Source organism: Pyrgilauda ruficollis, unplaced genomic scaffold (genome assembly GCF_017590135.1).
Source record: "Pyrgilauda ruficollis isolate IOZ18807 unplaced genomic scaffold, ASM1759013v1 scaffold72, whole genome shotgun sequence".
NCBI classification, from domain to species: Eukaryota; Metazoa; Chordata; class Aves; order Passeriformes; family Passeridae; genus Pyrgilauda; species Pyrgilauda ruficollis.
This window is the reverse complement of record NW_024529044.1, coordinates 3,184,700-3,205,260: the sequence shown is the minus strand read 5'-3', so window position 1 is coordinate 3,205,260 and position 20,561 is coordinate 3,184,700. Positions and strand designations below refer to the sequence as shown.

Genomic DNA, 20,561 nt, shown 5'->3' with positions numbered 1-20,561 from the left:
TATCATACATAATTTTGTGTGTATAGCCTGGTCTTTATCTATCTTAGGAAGAAATCTTTAGGTTGACCCAAGTTCAGAAAATGCCTCTAAGTATTACCAACACAGATTCCACCTCCAGTTAAATACAAGCACAACTGCATCTATAATTGAATTTATGTATGCATCTATATATAAACTGCAAATCAAATGGTTAGCATGTTAAAAAGAAGCATCATGACAGATATAATTAGTTATTACTCCATTTAATTCCATCAGTAATGTTAAAATTTGGGTCAAGGCAGAATGAAAATGCCACCAAGAGCCTGCTGGTCTGTGAACCTGCCTGGAGCCACCACTCATTTACACATCAGCCCACCACAGTCCTCTATACCCAGAGAAAAAGGGGGATGACAAGAGATGGACTTTAATGTGGATATATTCCTCAGCCCACCCCATCTGACAGCACAAGATGGAGCAGAGGTTCATTTGCATCCCAAAAATTGATGCTGCGGGTTGGAAAGCTTTGCTATGGCCTTGTCACTCCGATGTTTGTGGCAAGATGGCATCACACATGCTGATTTAAGCATGAATGGCACAATCCGGGTACACAGTTTTACTGTGACCTGTAAATTACATAGCCTGGACATTCTCTGCATATTTGAAACAACTCAAATGAATTGCTTACAGAAAGGAAGCATTGAAGCCATTCCTCTGACAATCCCACAGCCATGGAGTAACTCCCCCTTTCTCCAAGAAAACAAGTTTCCTAACTTGGGTTAAACATGCACTGGCCAAGAGTCACTCCACAAAATTACCAACAGGATACAGCCACAGAAACTCACATACTGCTACTTTTTCTTTCACTTTCAGAATTTTGAAAATGTGAGTAATGCTTCATCAAAAGCAATATGCATTACTCATTTCTGGGGATATCAGCCCTCCTGGTCTGATCTGCCTGAGCAAAAGCAAGAAAAAGTATTTTGAAGTGAAAAAAAAGCAATTCCTAAGAGTCTGAAGGATGCTAAAGTACAGCTGATAGCACAACACAAATATGGCATGTGAGCAATAACTGAACACAAATCACCCCAACTGCACAGTCTCAGAAGGCCCAAAACAGAACCATCTTTTCTGTGGATTTAAACTCAAAAGAAACAATGTTCATGGGCAGAACGTCAAAAGATAGCGGATCTAAATCCCAGCTTTACTTGGTTTATCCTTTTTATGATCTTGAGCTTGTCTATTCTCTATCCTGTATCAGTCTCCCCCTTAAACTCAGATGATTATGCTTAGCCAGTTTTGTCCTGAGCTTTGTTATCAACAGACAAAGACTTCTTTAAAGTTACAAGCAATCTTATCTGTGCTTTCACTGGAAGTACTTAAAGATGAAGTAGTAAGAAAAAACCAACAATTTGCTTCCTTGAATATATTACTGACAAATGTCCCTCAAGATTCTGATCCTCTTCCCCAAACAGGAATGTGCTTTGCTGACAGCAGACACACACAGCAGCTCCTTCTGCATGCCCTGCCTGCCATCACTGAGGTGAATCTTCCCCAGCTCTCAGGAGTCACTGGAATGATCTCAGCCCTGCACGTGTGATGAGCATTTACATTTTATACATGAAAGCAAGCACATAACAGCCTGTGCAGTAATGCACTCGTGCCACTCAGCCAAGTCAGAAGCCAGCTCACGTCATTGTTGTGAGGAGAGCAGGGAAGACACCCAAGGAAATCATCCACCCTTTTTTAAAGGCTGCAAGAAAGGTCTGGCCCAGTGGTGAGATGTCATTCTAAGTAAGATGGCAAAGCAACGAAGCACTTCAAAGGCCATGAGATAAACCAGAACAAAACATTAAAAGCTGTTTTCTTTCAGGGATCTACCCGTTCACCTTAAAGAGACAAAGACAAAATGTTTTCATCTGGGGCCTGATCATTTTTTCGGTGTGATTAACAAAGAAAACAGAACATAATTTGTCACCACTAGATGAGTTTCTCAGCTTTGCACAGCTAGACAGACAGACATTACAGGACAGTGTAAACTCTTTAAACTTCACTGAAAACTACAATTCTAAACATTACTTGCTAATATTCCATGCCAGGATTCCTTTTATTCTTTTTCCCAGCAATAGCTTTAATTTTTTTAAACATTATCATTAGGACTGCCTGCAGATTTCCCATATGTCTCCCACATATGCCCCCTATGTTACCTGCACATGTAAATCCCCTACTAGCTTCTATGTGTACAGCCACAGGTGAATAGCAGGGTTTTTTAACTGAATTTCAGGCTTTTAACTGAAGCCCCCATATAACTGTTTCCCTACTACAATTTCCTCCCCCAAATCCTTTCTGATCTTTGTTTTTCTTGCCATGATACCCCCTTATGTACTCTTGAACACAGAGATCTAATTTTTATACCCAGATGAATAAAACTTTGTCATACAATCTGAATTCATAGAAACAAACAGCTGAAACTGCTCCATACAGCTGCTCAGTTGTTTATTACAATTCTTTGGCATCTGTATGATCCACAACTGATTTATATGTATATAAATATCTATAACTGTATACTGTGTATAGAAGAAAGCATACATTTACACACACACTTTGTACTTTGATGAAAATACTGAGGGCCAAGCAGCCATCAGTCCCTGCACATCTGATTAGACACGTCTATTGACTTTGTTATGACTGCACCAGTTTAATCCACCTACTATGTAATTTATTGATTCGAATTTTTTAATGACACATGGCTTACAAAAACTAGTAGTTAAGTCAAATATACCTTACATGAAGGAACCCCATTGTTTTATTGCTGACCAAAGCCTATCTAACTACAGGCTGCTAGTAGGAGAGGCAGCCCTGCCCTCTTTGCAGCTTCTTCTCTGCATCCCTCTTCTTCAATACAAAAAAACATTTTTTTCCTGGTAGGATTAGCTTTCAGCTCATCCCATAGCTACAGAGTTGCTGGAGACAACACAAGGGAGGGCCCAGAAAGTGAAGCCAGGGACTACAAAGAGAAAAAAGAAACAGCACTCAGACTTTAAACTGACCTAAAATGGCACTACAATTTCAGCCAACTATAAAACCACTGCTTTGCTACATACAAATATAGGGAGCTGCTTTATCAATTGATTGATCAGATGTTCCCACAGTGAGGCTCTGCTGTCCATAAACTTCAGTCCTGCTTCCACAACCACTGACGGAAAATTTAGGATTCAGGTAAACCACTGTCTCAACTGGATTAATTTAACACTTTGATTTATCCACTGCAAAACCCAGGTTTGAACATTCCATGTTGTTTTACAAAGCTCAGGAATATTCTGGCATTTTTATAAATAAAGCATGTTTTGCAGGAAATATTATTAGCATTATAACCAGAGTTTCTATGGTCTGGTAAAACTTCAAAAACTTTCTCCTTCAACACTGTAACTTCACAGTACAGTCCCACCTCTGTACTGTAAGGGCTGAATAGACAGTAAAGCAGCAAGAGAGAAGAGAGAGAGGGGCAGCACATGAGATGCTGATCCATTTTCCACAACACAACACCCAGTGCTTTTATTTCTCTAATCAGCAAACCCTGCAGGAAAGCTGGAAGCAGTAAGAAGGAGGAAAAACAAATCCAACAACTCTTTAGGCCTACGTCTGATTCTGTACCAGCAAAACTCTTCCAGCTCATTCCAGTTTTATCCATGGGATATTTATTACCACTTTTTCCAGCCCAGTGTAACTGTGCTTTGTGGCTATGGAAGTATCTTTACTTGTTAACAATTCTGAGAAAAACACTACCTGCAACGCATGAACTAAATAAACTTCTGCACTGAACCTTTACTCAATATATTCTAATGCTCACAGAGTTTTGTGGACTTCAAACTGATTTTAGAAAGTATCTATCTCCTTGATAAAAACAACCTTATGGGCTTCAGAGCCATCATTGATCTCCTAAGTGAAAGCAGCCACATGTAGCTATTGTAACATTAGAAAATTCACAGATTAGGACATAAAATATTTACTGAAAACAATGGTCATTTCTCAGTGTCCTGAAGAATGAAAGATCAACACAATTCAACAGTGGGGTGAAAGAAATCATAGCATGTTCTGACTGACAGTGTAGTGTATTTGCAAATTCAGATATTCAACACAACACTGAGAAAAACCATACTAGGAATGGAAGGGGATTGACTGCACTTGCAGCTTCTGTAGAACTCAAATGTACTCAGGATAGGACCAGATCAAATGGTGGTAAATATGTGAGAGTCAAAGTTTTCCTTACACTTCCTTGGACATTGTTATTACAAGCTGCTAAGATGAATTTTGCAGAAGACTAGTGCAATTCTAGACTTTAGCTAATTTAAATTACACTGCCTATATTTCCATCAGAAACAAGGACTTACACCTCCTGCCAGAAGTATCATCAGAAGCCATGACACTCGGATTTTAACAATTATCCAGTGATTCTTTTTAGCCCAAGGTTATGTGAACTGTATGAACATATGTATCACTAAAGACTCAAGTGATATTTGCAACAAACAGCCAAACCTTTGCAAAAGAATAACCTTTTTTAAGAAATGTATAACACAGATGCACTGTAAACTAAATAAAAACTTACTAGAAGTATGCCACCGCTGTGGTTTGTCTCTGTTGTGGAACCCAGACCTAAATAAACTGTTAAACACTTAGTGTAAAGGTATGCCAAACATTTCTCAGAACTTTCTTAAGGTCTCAACAAAGAGTCAACCTTTTTTGCAAAATGAGGCCTAGGTTAAATATTTTATTTGGCTCCTCAAGATGGACTGAGAAGTTGGGCACTAGCTCCAGATCAGTTCTTGGACTCACATCAAACATTACCCTGTCATTTATCCAGTCAGTCAAAACAATGTTTTCCATCTAAACCTTTAATGTTTATGTCCTGAAAAACTGCTAATTGAATCCAGTTCTTGAAATCCATTTTTTAATCTATACCATCTAATTTAGAGATACTGAACAGAAAAGATAAGCGTTGAACAATGATTGCAGAATTAATCCCATAAACATTCAAGCCAAAACAGAAGACTGCTAGTTTCATAGAGCCAAAGAAAATTAAGATTAAATAGCATTTGTCAGTTTGAGAATAAACTTTTAAAAACACTGGATATACAGATTCTTTTAATTCCAAACAGTTTTAGAACTCAAGAGCCCTCAAACTGCTTTTCCAATCAAAAAGGGTAATCAAAACCACATAGAACACTTAAAACTATTCCTAGGCAAGAAGTGACAACATGTCAGCTGAATTAATAAAATTCATTGTTTTCCTTAAACATGTAAAGCTTCCTTACAACAAATGACCTTACGTGAAACAGCTCCCCATTAGCTAAAGCAGAAAATACCTCAAGCTGTCCAGCTGGAGACACAGGCCAATGTTTCCTATAAGCTTCCAATAACAGAACTGGTCCTCAGAGCCTGCCAGAGCTGCTAACCCTGGAACAGTCCTAAAAAGACAATTTTGCCTTCATCCCATGCTCTGCACATTCCCTTCCTAAAATACAAGATGCCAAAAACGTTCCTTAGGGTTGTACCTGCTGCATTTGGGGGCTGACCACAGTGTGTAAAACCACAGCCTGCTTCTGGTCACAATCACACTCCCCTCAACACACTGACTGTCACAGGCACAGTTTCAATATGTACTTAATCCTCAATAAAAATAAAATATGAAACGAATTTGAACACAAAACACAGAGGTGAGAAAGACAACTCCCTAGACAGTATTTTCCATGCTTTTAAATAAGGCTACAGACCATTTGTAATGTTTGAAAGATAAGCAAGTCTGAGCACTCACTACTCAGGGAAAGAAAGTATTAAAGCACTGCATCAACACAGCAATAACATGAGGAGAAAGCTACAAAACACTCGGTAAAAACAAGGCAGCACTGTTCCATGCAGCAGCCCCAGCTACGCTCATTTCAGGAGTTTTATTTCCAAGTGTAATATACAGACACTCACAAATCTCCATGAAAACTAGATTACTAATCTAGTCTGAGTAATTCCAAAGTAAAACATAAGCAGATACATTTTACTTTTCATGTGAAAATAACATACTTGGAAAAATCAGTATGAAAGCACCTCTCTTTATTAGGCATTAAACTGGAGATATTTCTCACGCACCTAAAGTAAAAATAACTACTCTTTTAATATTTTAAAAATATTTCTTTTGCAAACTGCTTAGGTATACTATATAAAGATGGATATTTACAGTGAAAAGCCACACTCTTCTAATTGCTTACCTTCCTGTACTGATGCTTCAGGACACACAGTATCATTTATGTCCTGGAGGACTTAACAATACTTTGAAGAAAAAAGCTAGATCCAAGTGTCCTGAATTGTTTTAAAGAAACCTCCAGCAGAATTTCCAGTATTTTTCCTCTAAACCTGTTTATCTGGGATTTCATATGGAAAAGAGCATAATTTTAAGTATTTAAGACCAAATTCTTTTTCTTCCCAGCATACAGGTGAACCGTTTTTATGGTATTTTAAAATATCAGAGGTCAAGTGGTCTGGAGGAGGGCAGGACAAGGCATTTCACCCAAGAACTGTGAACAATCACAGAATCACAGAATATGCTGAGTTGGAAGGGACCCACCAGGATGATGGAGTCCAGCTCCTGGCCCTGCACAGGACACCCCAAAATCCCTCCCTGTCTCCCTGTCCCTGAGAACGTTGTCCAAAGGCTCCCTGAGCTCTGCCAGCCTTGGGGCTCCGAGCACTGCCCTGGGAGCCTCTCCAGTGCCCAACAGTCTGAGCTGAGGAAATCGCTTAAAAACCCCAACTAAACAACAATAAACAAACAAAGAGGTCAAAACAAAGAGTGTGACTGTTTCTTTCGAGTTTACACCGAGAAGACGAAGGGAAAATACACGGCAAAGTTGGGGTGCGGTGGCTGAAGTTCGCCCAGGCGGCTGCGGGGCCCGGGCCGGGCGGGCGGCGGAACCCGGACACGCCGAGCCCGGGGCCGAGGGAACCGAGTGGAGGGAAACCTCGCCCTCCCCTTCCCTGCGAGGCCTGAGGGGCCGCTCCGGCCCCAGGTTCAACCTCAACGACACCCGGAGGAGCCGCTCCCGCCCCCCGCCCGGGCTGGCCCCGCGCCCCCGGCCCAGCCTCACCTGTCAGCCGCAGCTTGACGGGCCCGTTCCGCCGGGCCCCCGGGTTGGACATGGCCCCGGCCGGGGCTCCCCCGCCGCTGCTCCGCCAAGGGCTCGGGGGAGGCGCGAACAGAGCCGGGCCGGGCGCTCAGGGCAGCGGCGGCCGCCGAAGGAGGAGGAGAAGGAGGAGAGGCCCGGATGTGCCCAGCGTCGCCATGAGCGGGGCCGGGGCCGCGGAGGAGGAGCGGAGCCGTCCCCGCTTCCCTCCGCTTCCCTCTGCTTCCCCGCCCCCGGGCCCAGCACAACAAAGCCGGGACGGAGCCGCACGGACGGACGGGCTGGCGGCGAGCTCGGCTCCTCTCCTCTCCCTCCGGCCCTCCCTCCTGCCCCGGGGAGGCCCTGCCCGCCCCCCGCGCCCCGCCTCGGGTCAGCCTTGCGGGGGGAACGGCGTCAGGTGGCGGCGGCGGCGGCCGGGCGCTCCTGGCTGGGGAGGCCGGGAGGAATGGGAGAGCGGGGGAAAAATGGGGGAATGGCCGTGTCTTGGGAGAGCGGGGGAAAAATGGGGAAATGGCCGTGTCCTGGGAGAGCGGGGGAAAAATGGGGGAATGGCCGTGTCCTGGGAGGGATGGGGTCAGGAAGGGTAGGGGGAATATCCGTGTCCTGAGGCGATCTGGAGACTGGGCAGAATGTGGGGGATGGCCGTGTCTGAGGGGGAGTAGGGGACTGGGAAGGATGTGGAGAATGGCCGTGGCCTGGGAGAGCTGGGGATTGGGAAGAATGTGGGTGAATGGCCAAGGTGGGGATGAGAGGTGGCAGAGAGGGTGTGTGGGGAGTTGGGACAGGAAAACCGAGGGTACAAATGGGAAACGTGGCAGGAGAATTCAGAGCCGCTGGGCTGAAATGGGTGGTCCCATGCAGCAGTGCTGCAGATCCATGACAGTATTCCCCATGGACAGGGTGTGACAGACCAGCCCTGGAAACTGTTAAACTTTGGACCAATTTGGTTCTTATCTGCCCTGTGTAGAAATCAGCAGTTGGCTTCTGTGAACTGCCATTCGTAGAATAATAATAATAATAATAATAAAAAGCCTTGCATCCATGCCATGTTGCCTAATTTAACTCCCACCCTGTGGGAAGGTGACCCTTTCCAGAGTTTTCCCAGCTCTGTAACACACTTCCCATGAGGAGAGCTCCATCAAAGTCATGGGCAGCTTTCTGCAGGGCCAGGGGGGCCTCAAGGGTGGCAAAAGCTCCCAGAAAAGCTACAAACGTGTCCACAGTCAAGGTTACTTTAGAAGTTTAGGCTGATACATCACACACCTACAAACAACCTTGCTAATACTCTGCTCGTTTGGTCGTGTCACTGTTCTGGCTTCTTCCTGCTGAGGTAACCTGTGAAGTATTATCACATGGGTAGTCAGAGATGAGGATCCAGCTGTGGATCCCCAGCATGGGATGAGAAGATGACCTGTGCTTCACTGAGTTCATCCTGTGGCTTCTACACAGCCCAGGAGGTTCTCTCTTCAGCTGCATGCAGCTGAGCTGTACCCGTGCCTTGAGTGGTCCCATCCTGACAGCTCAGAGCTTGGGCCCCATTAATTCAAACCTGGGGAGTGCAACTGATTTTTTTTTTTCCACTGAAGGCCTTGGAAGTGCAATGTGGTTCTCAAAGCTTTCCTTCCATAAAATGTGACCTCTCCTATGCTGTACATGGGGACTCACTTCCTGTTCCTCCCAAAGTGTCTCAAGTGCCAGGTGGAGATTTCCAGTGCTTCCTGCAGTGGTGGCTCTGCTGTTCCAGTGTCACTTCAACAGGGAGCAGAGGAATCCTGGGATCCCTTCCTTGGCCAGGGCTGTGCCTGTTCCCTGTGCCATCAGCTGTTTATCACAAAACTAGCAAATGTTAGACACCAACCTCCTTCACAGCACAGGCAGAGCACAAGAGAAAGGATTGGTTCAGTGCTTCGCCACTGGTTCAGAAGAAGAGAATTTGGAACTATTAAAGTCTAAGCAGCATTTACTATAAAACATGAACTATATACCTATGGATTTTATGGCTTTGCACTGCAATGAAACAGTTAAGAAGTTACTTTGTAATGGTTATGTAAATTCACACACGCACCCCAAAGACATTCCAGGTGTACTGATTCTTGCATAAAAAAAAAAAAATCAACATTTGTAACTGAAGGTCATACTATTAAAGTTTCAATCTGTTACAAATTCACATATCCTTTTCTCAAACCAACTATAAAACAAAGTATATAAAGCAAATGGCTGATGGTTTGCAAATATTGCAACATTACCTGGCCACTGCTAAACTGAACAGAAAAACAAAAATATAAAACTACTTTTCACATACTTAACATATTTCTAGATTTTTCCTAACATGATTATTCATTCCTAGGGTCTTGCATTGCCCTTTGGACCCAACATTCAATAATTCTGATATAATTTGACAAAAGTGCTTAATGTTATATTAAACATAGAATTCTTTCTACATGATCTTTTTCTAATGGATAACTAGTGTGTCACACATTAATTGAAATGCCAATATTTAAAAAAACCCTTTGGGATTAAATACAGTATTTCATTGTTCAGTAGTTATATGAACATTTTAATGCTTTCATTAAAAGTGTTTTTAAAGGTCATGAAGCATATCTGGTTTCAAACTGCTTTTCAGAAAGGAACTTGCTGAACTATAAATTTTTCTAAGGTTTTTGGACATGCTGCTCACCTTTCAGTGAAAACACTGTGATATATTGCAAGTGTTAGAGCATTAACTGACAGTCTGTGCATTTGGGTCAGCATATAAAATATACTGCCTGCAGGATGGCTGCTACTGCTGTGCATTTTTCTTTAATATGTGCCATATTTGATTTTATGTACGTCATTTTTAAATAACCAACATGACTTGAGCGTTTTTACAAATAAATGCCAAATACATCAGTGACGCATGGGACAGTCCTGTAGAGCAGGTGTGTGTTGAGCAGGGGGAGAAGAGGGGCTCCAGCTCCCATCAGCCTGGCAGGGCTGGGTCCCAGTTAGGTCAGGACTGGGTCCTCTTGTCCCTAAGGTGGGGAGAACAACCTGGACCAGGCTGCTCTCGGACACACAGAGGCACCAGATGCCAACTGCTGCTCCCTCCCTTCTCTCTTAGTCCCAGGGGCACAAGGGCTGTGCTTTGGGTGTCCCACAGCTGTTTGTGTCCTGTCCTATCTCCCAATTCTGTTGGGAAATGAGGATTTTCACTCACTGTTCCCTTCACTGATAGAACTGCCAGGCAGGATTTAAGCTGAGTGGCTTCGTAGGGATCAGTGTGAGATCTGCAGGCAGCAGATGAAGGGAAGCCTGGCAGAGCACCAGGAGCTGCAGTGGTGAAGGGGACCAAAGATGCTGGCAGTCCCTGGTGGTTGAAACTTCTGCTTTCCCAACCAAGGAATCCCAATGGAATGTTATGATCCAGGGTCCTTGAGCCAGCACTATCCCCCAAGTTCTCAAAATATTCTCAGATTAACAGAACCGATGTCTCCCTGATCCTGCTTTCGCTTTCAGAAACCAAGAGTTTGCAGCACATTGTGTATTTATGCAGCTCCATTTCAGGAGGTTTCACTCTGTGCAGGGCTGATCCTGTGAGAGAGACAAGCAAATATCTTCAGAGCTGCTGACAAGAGCCCCATGCTCCAGTGCAGGCTGGTATCACTGAACAGCACATCCTTTCAAGATGAGGTAGCTCGCTGGGATCCGCAGGGATGGGAGTGCCTTGCATCACCCTGCAGATCATTTTGGATGACAGCCTTACTGCTGGATTTGGGAATTCAATCCAGCCTTCTTCAGGCAGAGCTTCACAGCTGAGCCACCCCCTAAAGGATTGGAGGAAATGTGTAGAGACGGGGCGAGGTCAGGTATCTTTAGGACACCAACAGGGTGCAAGATCCACAAGGAGAAAATAAAGTAATAGTTGGTATCATTATGATATCATATCAGTGGTATCGGTGTCATATGAAATATGAAACTTTGAAGAAGTATTTAGAAATACAAAAATTTCTTCTGTTCCATGGCTGCACAAAAAAGGGCTTTGATTTCTTGAATTTACCAAGAGGAAGAAGGAGAAGGTTTTCCTTTCACAGGTGGTTCTCAAAGGATTTAGTTGTTCTGGACACTGGGAAATGTGTACAAACATCTTTAACCAAGTAGTGTTCGTTTTCAAAAGAGGATGGTTGTAGTTAATTTTTCAGAGGTGAGGTCCTCCCCATCTTTAGAAATGGAAGGGTATACTGGAAACTCATTCCTGAGCATGTGGAATGTGTTCAAAGCAAATCAACATTTGAGAGTTATATTCCATTTATTTCTATATATAGGTTTAATCACAGCACATTCCTTCAGCAGTAATGAGAGCTGGCTGGTATTATATCACATTCTTCCCCTGTTTCTGTAAAGGTAGCAAGAAAGCAAGAGAACTCTGCCCTTATTATTATGATTTTGTGAGTTAATTAAAAGGTTAACATTATTTTCCTGAGAAAATTAAAAAAAAAATCCGGATTGTATTTACTTCTACTAGCCATCATTTACTGAATTTCCCAGAGCCTGACATGGTTGACATTAGAGACACCACCCTTGGAGATCATGGAGTTAAAGATGAGTTGATCAGTAGAGAATTACACCTTCATTTCTTCTTTCTCTATGATGTATTTCCATTGAATGTGCAACTGATAATGCTAAATGCCTATTTTGCCACCTAATGGTGTAGTTCTGAGAAATAAAGTAATATAGCAGATTACGTCTAGGCAACCCCAAAGATTTTTAATTGATCAGGTTTAATTCCTTCTAGAAAGAGATACATTTGAAATATTTATGAAAGTCTGTTCCCTTTCTTATCACATCAGTATTTTTCTTTTTTTGCTAAAGCTCTGTTAATATGGCCAAAAAAAAAAAAAAAGAGAAAAATGAAATTGTGAGGAATGATGAATGTTTCTACCAGCAGTTTTCTCTGCCTCTTTGTTAATTTGCCTGGTTAACTCATACCCTTTCAAAGCATTCAACACCTTTGCTTGCAAAGGGCATTGTTCTCCTCGTCTGGCTCTTTGGCACAGGTTTTTCTTCTAAACCTTCCCTAAGCCAATCATAACTTCTTACTGTAGCTAATGTACTTCCTGAATTCATTGCAGATCCATCACATTTTTGTCCTGTTCCTGAATGGAATTCTGTCCTCCGTGAGGCTTTCTGTTACCTTCCCTGCTGCTCTTCTGTGCTAAAGGAGCAAACCCTACTGCAGTCATGTATAAAATGCTTCTGCATTTCAGGAATCAAAATAAGGAATAGAAAATTTCACCTTGTACAAGATTCCTTTTTTCCCTTTGCAGATTATGAAAATTGTCAGACTGGAGGATTATTTGTGTTGCTGCTGAATGGAACAAACTACATTAAAGCATTGAGATGCACATGCTTAAATATCTGGTTTTACTCTGTCTCTGTTGCTGCTCGGAGACAAAGAGAGTTAACCCAGCAGAGGAGGACAAACCTATCAGAGCTCTGGGATGAAGAAACATGTCTAGACAGGGGCTCTGGTTCTCACTAAGGCTCCCTTTGGCATGCAGAGACAATGTTTATGCAAGAGGTCAAGAATCAATCCATTTCTCAAGCTGGAGCTGGAGATGAAGCTTTTCAGGAGAAGAAACTAGGAAGGAAATCTCCACCCATGTGCTGGCTACTGTGAAAGGGGACAGCAGCTTGGAGCAGAGACACTGTGGCCCTCTGAGACAGGATGTGTCTTGGGGAAATGATGTGTCTCTGAAGGGAAATGACTGCAGCTGTGGCTACAAAAAAAATGCATGAGCTTCCATATCACAGGATTTTCCAGTGGTTAGTCACTAAGATAACTTCTAAGTCCATCCATCCAGAACAGATTAGTAACTGATGCACAGATATTCCATGCAATTCTCTAGCCATGCTATTTCCTCATCATGTCCTGCAGGACAGCCCTATCCTAATGTGACTTTAGTAGAAGCAGAAAAGAGAGATTTTAGAGACAGGCATTGAACATGGAATAAGTAGATGTGTTGTATTTTATTACTAGACAGGGCTGAAATCCACTTTCTGAGAGGGGAAAATCTATAGTGAAAAACCATGTCCTGGTGCCTGGACAAAAGATTGGAGGTGACACCCATGTGGCAGCCCAGCCCCTTGTCTAGCTCAGGTCACCCCTGTTCTCTGCTGCAGGAGGTGTCTCACAGCCCAGAATCTAGTGGCAGGTGCTGCAAAGCATTTTAAGAGCCTAGCACACAGGACAGAGCCCAGCTTCAGTCTTCAAGCACAATGGTGTGTCTTAGGCTTAAAATACATTCCCTGACTTGTCTCGATTCGAAATCAATGAGACTGCTGACTTGAAGTACAAAATCAGCTTCCAAAAGTCTTGGGCCAAAAAAAAAAAAGTCTCTGTCTGAAGAATATTTCCTTTATTCTTCTGTGATTTCCACTTATTTATCCATAGGACACTACCAATAATACAATTTCTTTTCCAGACTCTTGGACAATTGGCTTTGTCAAGTGCTGTGAGAGGTACATGCTAAATATACCAACTGAAATTAGGGAGGTTTCCTGAAAAACCACATGTTCCTTGTGCAACTGCTCTGTGCAACTTTCTTGTGTTGTGAATGAAGCAACTGTAGAATCCCATCTTTAGATTTCCTTGGCTGATACAAAACAGGTTCCTAGAAGACCTTACAGAAGAAGACAGTTGGAAACAGTCTCTTCTGAGTGACATGCATCAAGAGCTCAGTTTACTGCTGGGCTACAACATCTGTCTGCAGATAGTGTCTGATTCAACTTGACACTGTGTGTATAGTCCCAGAGCTCAGACAAATGAGGTGTTTTGAAGAAAAATCTCAGCCCAAATAAGTATTTAAAGAGTTGACTTACAGCTCTGTAAGTGGCTTAAACAAGCCACATTATTTAGCCACTAAAGGAATATCAAACCTTCTCCAATCTTTCATATTCCCTGTGACCCAGCATCAATTTGAAGTCATTATTTTGTCATCTGCAAAAGGTGAGCTGTAAAATCTCCTACATTGCAAATCTCTGAGTTTTAATTATGGTGGTGATGCTGAGAGCAGGGTGCCACTGCTGGGGATGCCAGGGGCTGACTCAGCCCTGCTGCTGTAAACTCACCCTGAGCCACTGGTGATCAGCAGTGATGCACTGGCAGGTGGTTGCCGTGTTAAATCAGCCCCTGGCCTGCCCAGGTAACACCCAGCTTGCACCACAACCCCTGCTTAATGCTTTGGAAGAAGTAACAAATGCTCTGTGATGCAGCTTCCAGCCATGCAGCCATGGCAAGCAGAGAAACCTTCCTGGCTCTCCAAAAGCCCTGGAACGTTGTCTGATAAGCCTTGATAATTTGGCATAATTAGCCAGTTCTCGCTGGCCATCATGACTTATCCAAATATCCAGAGATGAATGTTCCAAGCTGTACAGAATTCCACGTGTCAGGGCTTATGATGAGGTTTAAGAGGAGCAATTTATCCCATTCTAACCTGTTGCAGGGACTGTGGCTGTTAGAGACAAATGCAGCCACAGATGGGCATGAGGCTGGCAGCAGACTCCTCTCACGTTGGCAGTGTAAGTCACTTAAAACAGCCCCCACCTCATAGTTCTGATTCTCTCTTTCTTCAAGCAAGTGGAAGTTTTTCCGTGTGTGTCACTCAAGTTACTTCCAAATATTTCCATTCAAGAGAAAAGATTAATTCCAGGAAATGTATCAAGTTGTAACAATATCGTCTAGTCCTACAGGTAGTTGAATGTGCAAGGTTCAAACCCAAAAATAGCTCACAAAGCCTTAACCCCATGGGATGATTATTTTCTGCCATGGGGAAGCAGGCACTAAGAGTCAGATGAGCAGTCTCAGGCTGTGCAAACCACATCTACTCACAGCTCTGGGAATTGCTGAAAGGAGTTCAGGCTGTCCAGCTTGGAAACACTCTGCTTTGTCTTACATGAAGTCTGGAGACATTTTTAAACATGCTACATGAAAACTAAATCCATAAATAAGCTCAGTCATGACACAAAAGCATTTGCAGGTTCAATAAGCTCAACAATTCCTCTTTTTTGAAAGAAATCTTTTTCCTAAAACCTTCTGAACTGCAAAAATACCTAACCTATCCACAGGCTGTACTGGCTTCTTTTGTGCTTTTTTTTTACAAAATCAGCTGCAAGTCCACTGTGAAATCAATTGGAGAGGATTTAAGATAAAGTTATCTCTAAAAATACCTCTAAAATATTTCATTTTAAAAGTTACAAAGCAAGGTTTTATACCAGATAAGAACAGCACAGATATTTAAGTAGGTTAGTGGGTCTAGTGAAGCGCTAAAAGTAACCTAAAGCAAAATCTGTCACCATGTATCTTGATCATTCCTTTATTCCACTCTTGAAACCTTTAAAATAGAACTGGAGGAAAGGTAGTTTTCTCCTTTTCTTCTTAGCATTAATATTCAGGGGCAACATGTCTAATTAGGCAGTGTGTCTAATGAAAGATGGGAGGGCTTGGCTCTTCAGTCAGATATAATCACCCTGCAAGCAGACACATACAGCCCCTCTGTGCACAGGTTCTCATTCACTGACTGCAAAATTCAGGCTTTTTTTATCAAATGCCATCTCTCATTTGTCCTGCAAAGCACTGCACAGTTTGGTTGCTACAAATTTAACAAACCCTTGGATTATGTTGCTAGAAAGACACGTTCCAATTTGGGTCCAATACGCAGTGGGTTGGCTATGAGGAAGTAAGGTTACCCTTCAGTTAAGATGGTTTTGTTGGGGTTTTTTTATGTCATGTTTATTCCTGGGTTGCTTTTTTCTGTTTGTAACTACAACATACCGAATTCTGTTGACAGCTGCAAATCTGCTGTGCAATACAGCAGATCAAATTTTGTGTCCTGCAGCAGGGTAGGATATCTGCATGAGCTCTTGGTTGTACTGAACAGAAAAGTTTTTAAAGACAGCTTGGACTAAAGCTGCAGGAGTGGGCTAATCTGATTTTTCTTAAGTAATTTCTAGGATCAGTTGCTATTAAAATTGGATTTATTAAAAATTATTAGGTCCTCTTTGTCAGTCTCCCTGAATTCCCTCTGTTTTGCCTTTCTGAGATAGTTTACATCTTGCAGAGTTGTTCCACTCCCTCTCTGCTTACATTTTCCTTCCCTAATCCCTGTCTGGCCCCAGACTGCAGGTGTTGATAAACACTTAAGTACAGATGGGGTAATAGCTCAGTTTAAGGAACTACATAAACCAGTATTTGTACACAGATGAAAAATTCCTGCTCCATTCAAGTTTGCAAAGCAGTTCTCCAGAAGTGGAATGTGGCTGTCCTGCCTGCCCCATCCCCCTGCCCTTATTTCCCTAGATTGGTAATGTTCTCTCTCTTACATGTTATATGAACTGCAGCAATTGGGTTTTTTTAGCCATTAGGGGAAAGGAAATGACATATGGAGAGAATTCAAGTCCCTCCTCATTCCTAGAGAGTCTATCCAGAAAGTTAGGGTGCTGAGCTCCATCCAAGTGTCGTTTCCTGCTCAGAACTGGGAAGGGGAGCTGGAGGTGGGAGGAGAGATGGATACATAACATTAAATTGCTGCTTCTGATTAACAGCACATTCTGCACACGATTTCACAGTATTGCTTTGAACAGAACTGAGCCTCTGCAGTCCAAATATGTGTAGCAATCCACTGATGAAAGAGCTATTTTTACATCTGTTTCATATAGTGGGTAAAAATGAAGTGATTGGGATGGTGGAAATGTGCTTTGGAGATTACTGAGGATTTTCTGATAAGTTTGTACCTCCAATCTTCCATATGCCCACAGAGCATTATTAATACTCCTGGTGGTACAGCTATTTTACCACTGCGAAGCTGCACACAAAGCAATCTGTTACAGAAAAAATTAAGACAGCTTTGCACTATTGTATATATATTAACATATAAATGTACATATGACCTTGTGATTTATATATATACACACACACACACAAAAAATCAGACCTTCAAAAGATGACCCCATGATTTTCATTTCACATTGCAATGCAAATTGAGAAAGATATGAAATAAAGGAGAATGAGTCCTCATTACAAGCTCAACAAAAGAGGCAGTGTAACTTGAATCACTCCCCCACAGTGAAGTCAGTGCCATTGATTTTGCTTTCAGTGTGCCAGTCAATTGAAACTCTGTTCCTGGTATGTGATTTACACATCACTTCTGGAGCTGGCCCATTGTTTTATTCAAATGATCAGCACAACATTTTAATGTGGTCGAGCAAGTTGTGCTTGGTAAGAGCTGACAGGATTTTTCTCCATCCCGCTTTATTTTTTCTCTCCCCTCCTCGTCCCTTTAAATCCCAACGTCACTTCCCTCCCACTAATGGCACTCCCCAGGGCAGTGGGTGAGCTGCAGCTGGAAAGGGGCCACGGCTCTTCCACGAAATCTCCTGGCTTCTGCGGAAGAGCGTCCATTTCCTGGAGCCAGCTGAGACAGACAGTGCTCCGCAGTCAGGAGCAGGACTGCAATCCAGCGACCCTTAATCCATAGGAAGTGCTACGAAACTCACAGCAAATCAATTCTCCCTCAGCTGGCCACAGGCTGAGTTCCTGCCTGCCTCATGTCGGTGCCATTCCCTGGGTCAGTGAGAAGAAAGTGTTCTACAAACACAACTCTGCACACTTGGAGCAGGAATGTTCTTGTGAATGGTTTTGCCTGAAATTTCCAGTTTCAGGGAGTGCACCCCTCCCAGCCTAAGGAGGGGGTCCCCTAATTCCCTCTTAGCCTTTTTTCCTAACGTTCCTCTGAGGGCCAAAGGGTTAATGTGTTTCCTGTTAGGTTTTAAGTGAAAGTCCTAACATTTTCCTCTATGGGTCAAATATAACTGAACACAATTAACCTTAATTAATTAGTTCTGTTTTGACTAACAGTGCCTCTTCCCGAATTTACACACTTTCCAAAGTTTAGACCTGTACTTAAATCTACATCATACCTTATCAAAACAGAGCTTCAATGCTCCTGGGATAACCCCATATTCAGCAAAAGGATAACAGTGACCAGAGGTGCCATGGGTTAATTTCAGGGACAGACATCAGGATTCCCAGGCTCCAGGTAAATTCTGCCAGCAGCTTTCTGAATGTCTGTGGATAACTTTCTTGTGTCTCAGTTTGCTCTGCTGTAAAATAGATTTAGAAACAGAAGAGATCTGTGAAATATTGTTGGGCAGTGAATTCCTTTTCCTGCAGAACTACAGCTGCTTCTTGCTGCTGATACACCACTGTGGTTCTGTGCAATTTAAATCATTCTGGATAGAGTAGCAGGAAGCAGCTTTGCTTAAGAGAATACTTCAGTCTAATTCACAGGAAAAGAAAAAATAAATTTCTACTGATTTAACCATTCCTAACTTTCCCACAGTTTAAGCTGTTTTTCCTGAAGGGGAAAGTGAACAGAACTGCAGGCCTGCAAAGTCCCAGCTCTCCTTCCAGAGCCTGGCACCTTGGGGAACAGCAAATGGAGCAATCAGCCAGGCAGCATCTGCTGCCATCAGAATTTCAGAGGCAGTTACGTTTGCTGAGATCTCAGACTGCAATCTTGCCATCACTCCACAGATAAAATAGCATTAGCAACAACTGCATTCCAAGCCAGTTGATGTCAGCAGGGGTCTGTTATTGTTGCTCTTAGCACAGAGGAGTTGGCAGACCGACACACAGGCCACCAGACACTGATTCCAGCCCTTGTCTTGAATGAGGCATTTGACAAGCTCTTAAATCTGACTGGGCCATGCACCAAAAAAAAAAAAAAAAAAAAAAAAAAAAAAAAAAAATCACCCCCAAAAAACCAAACCAAACAACCTAAAAACCAGGAGCAATAACAATTCTTCTCTTCCTTTTTGCTCCTACCACTTTTTTGAAGCTAGAGACATATCCTCATGGGTGACTGTGATCCTAACCTCAGAAATAGTTTGCATTTTCTTAGAATAAGGAGTGACTCACCCCAGTCACTTACTCATAACCATTGTAGATCGTTGTTTGTGGAAATACATGCTGCCAACAGGGTTCACTGGTGGATAGGCTGAGCACATTTTTTTTGGATAAAAACAAAGTCTCTGGCCCTAGAAAGTTAATTATTAAGCCACTGAGCTGTCAGGCATCTAAAGATCTTGCAGTGTTCTATTATTAGCTCAATATACTGGATCAATCTGAAACAAGTAATGCAGGAAAAAAAGAAACAGAGAGAACACTATTGAACAAGTGTTCTGCATTTACTATATACAGAGACACAAAAGCCAAATTACTTGCATATGCTAAAGAGCAATTAAAGGAGTTGTGTTTTGACGTAAGAGTACTTTGATTTTAAAGGGGATTTAAAAGGCTGTACCTTATGTTCGATATTTAACCCAGCTAAACACTTGGCAGTTAGCAGAGAGATGCTGTGTGTAACCACACGGAGTGCCCCGAAACTCGGTGGTTTTCACTCGGAAATGGAGCAGGTCGCACCTGAGCGCTCCCGGCGGGATTCCCCGCCTGCGGCCCCGCCCTGTGCCGGCCCCGCGCTGCCCGAGAGCGGCACGGAGCGGAGCCCGCAAAGCCCCACAGCGCGGCTGGGAGGGAGCCCCTCGCTCATCACAGCTGACTCTGCATAATTGCTCTTACACAGGTTAATGCTTTCAGTTCTCTACAAGCACATAGGAAATCATGATTTTCTAACTGATGCTTTTTATGTCGGGGTGGAGGTTTGGCAATAGAGCAAAGGACAATGAGGCTTCGCTGCAGGTGCATAAATGCCCTGTTTGGTTGTTTTTCCCCCCAGAAGGTGAAGGCTCCAGCACTGCAAGGCTGGTCCTTGCCCCTGTGCACAGGTATGACCATACCAGACCCCGGGCCCAGGGGAGCTGTGGGACCTGTGGTGGCACTGATCTCCCTTCAGTCCGGGGGCAGGCAGGGCTGGGAACGGACCACAGGCACAGATCAGCCTCTTTAGAGACACCACAGAAAGGCTTAGTACATGCTACAGCTTTTTTGGAGCTAAAGAAAAACAGTTGAAGTGGTACAGGCCAAAGTACGAAGGTCATAATGAATCAGTTCAGGATGGTGTGGTTTTTACAAGCCAGTGTCCTTTGTGACAGGTAGAATCTTCAACCCCTGGTGGTACATCAGTGACAGCAATGTGTCACCAGGACCATGTTCTGAGCTGGAAGCAGCAACTCCCACAGCTCCAATAGCCCAGCAGGACAATCATTATGGCAGTGACTCACAGAGATTGCTCTGCACAAAACAGTATTGTTGCTAACAAGATGTATAGGACCATAGATACAGACAAATTATCTGCTGCCCTTTGTAACTTTATCACAACCCAGCAACACCAAAGCTCCAGTGTCCCAGGGATGGCTGTCATCACCAGCCTCCAGTCAGGGAGGGAACCATTTGCCAGCAAGTGTGGGATAGGGAGCAGCAGA

At 43.2% G+C, this 20,561-nt stretch overlaps 1 protein-coding gene across 6 annotated transcripts in view; it reads right to left on the bottom strand.

Annotated features, from left to right (window-relative positions):
• The window catches only part of SMURF2 (SMAD specific E3 ubiquitin protein ligase 2), a 60,035-nt gene extending 52,418 nt beyond the window's left edge, over nt 1–7,617 (bottom strand). For all 6 annotated transcript variants that reach the window (XR_005956691.1, XR_005956692.1, XR_005956694.1 and 3 more), the window contains exon 1: nt 7,110–7,617. Coding sequence is in view for 1 of the 6 variants with exons in the window: in XM_041485640.1 (XP_041341574.1) it covers nt 7,110–7,161 (52 nt within the window). In the remaining 5 variants the exon portion in view is untranslated. The remainder of the gene's footprint in view (nt 1–7,109) is intronic.
• Between the last annotated feature and the right edge of the window lie 12,944 nt (nt 7,618–20,561).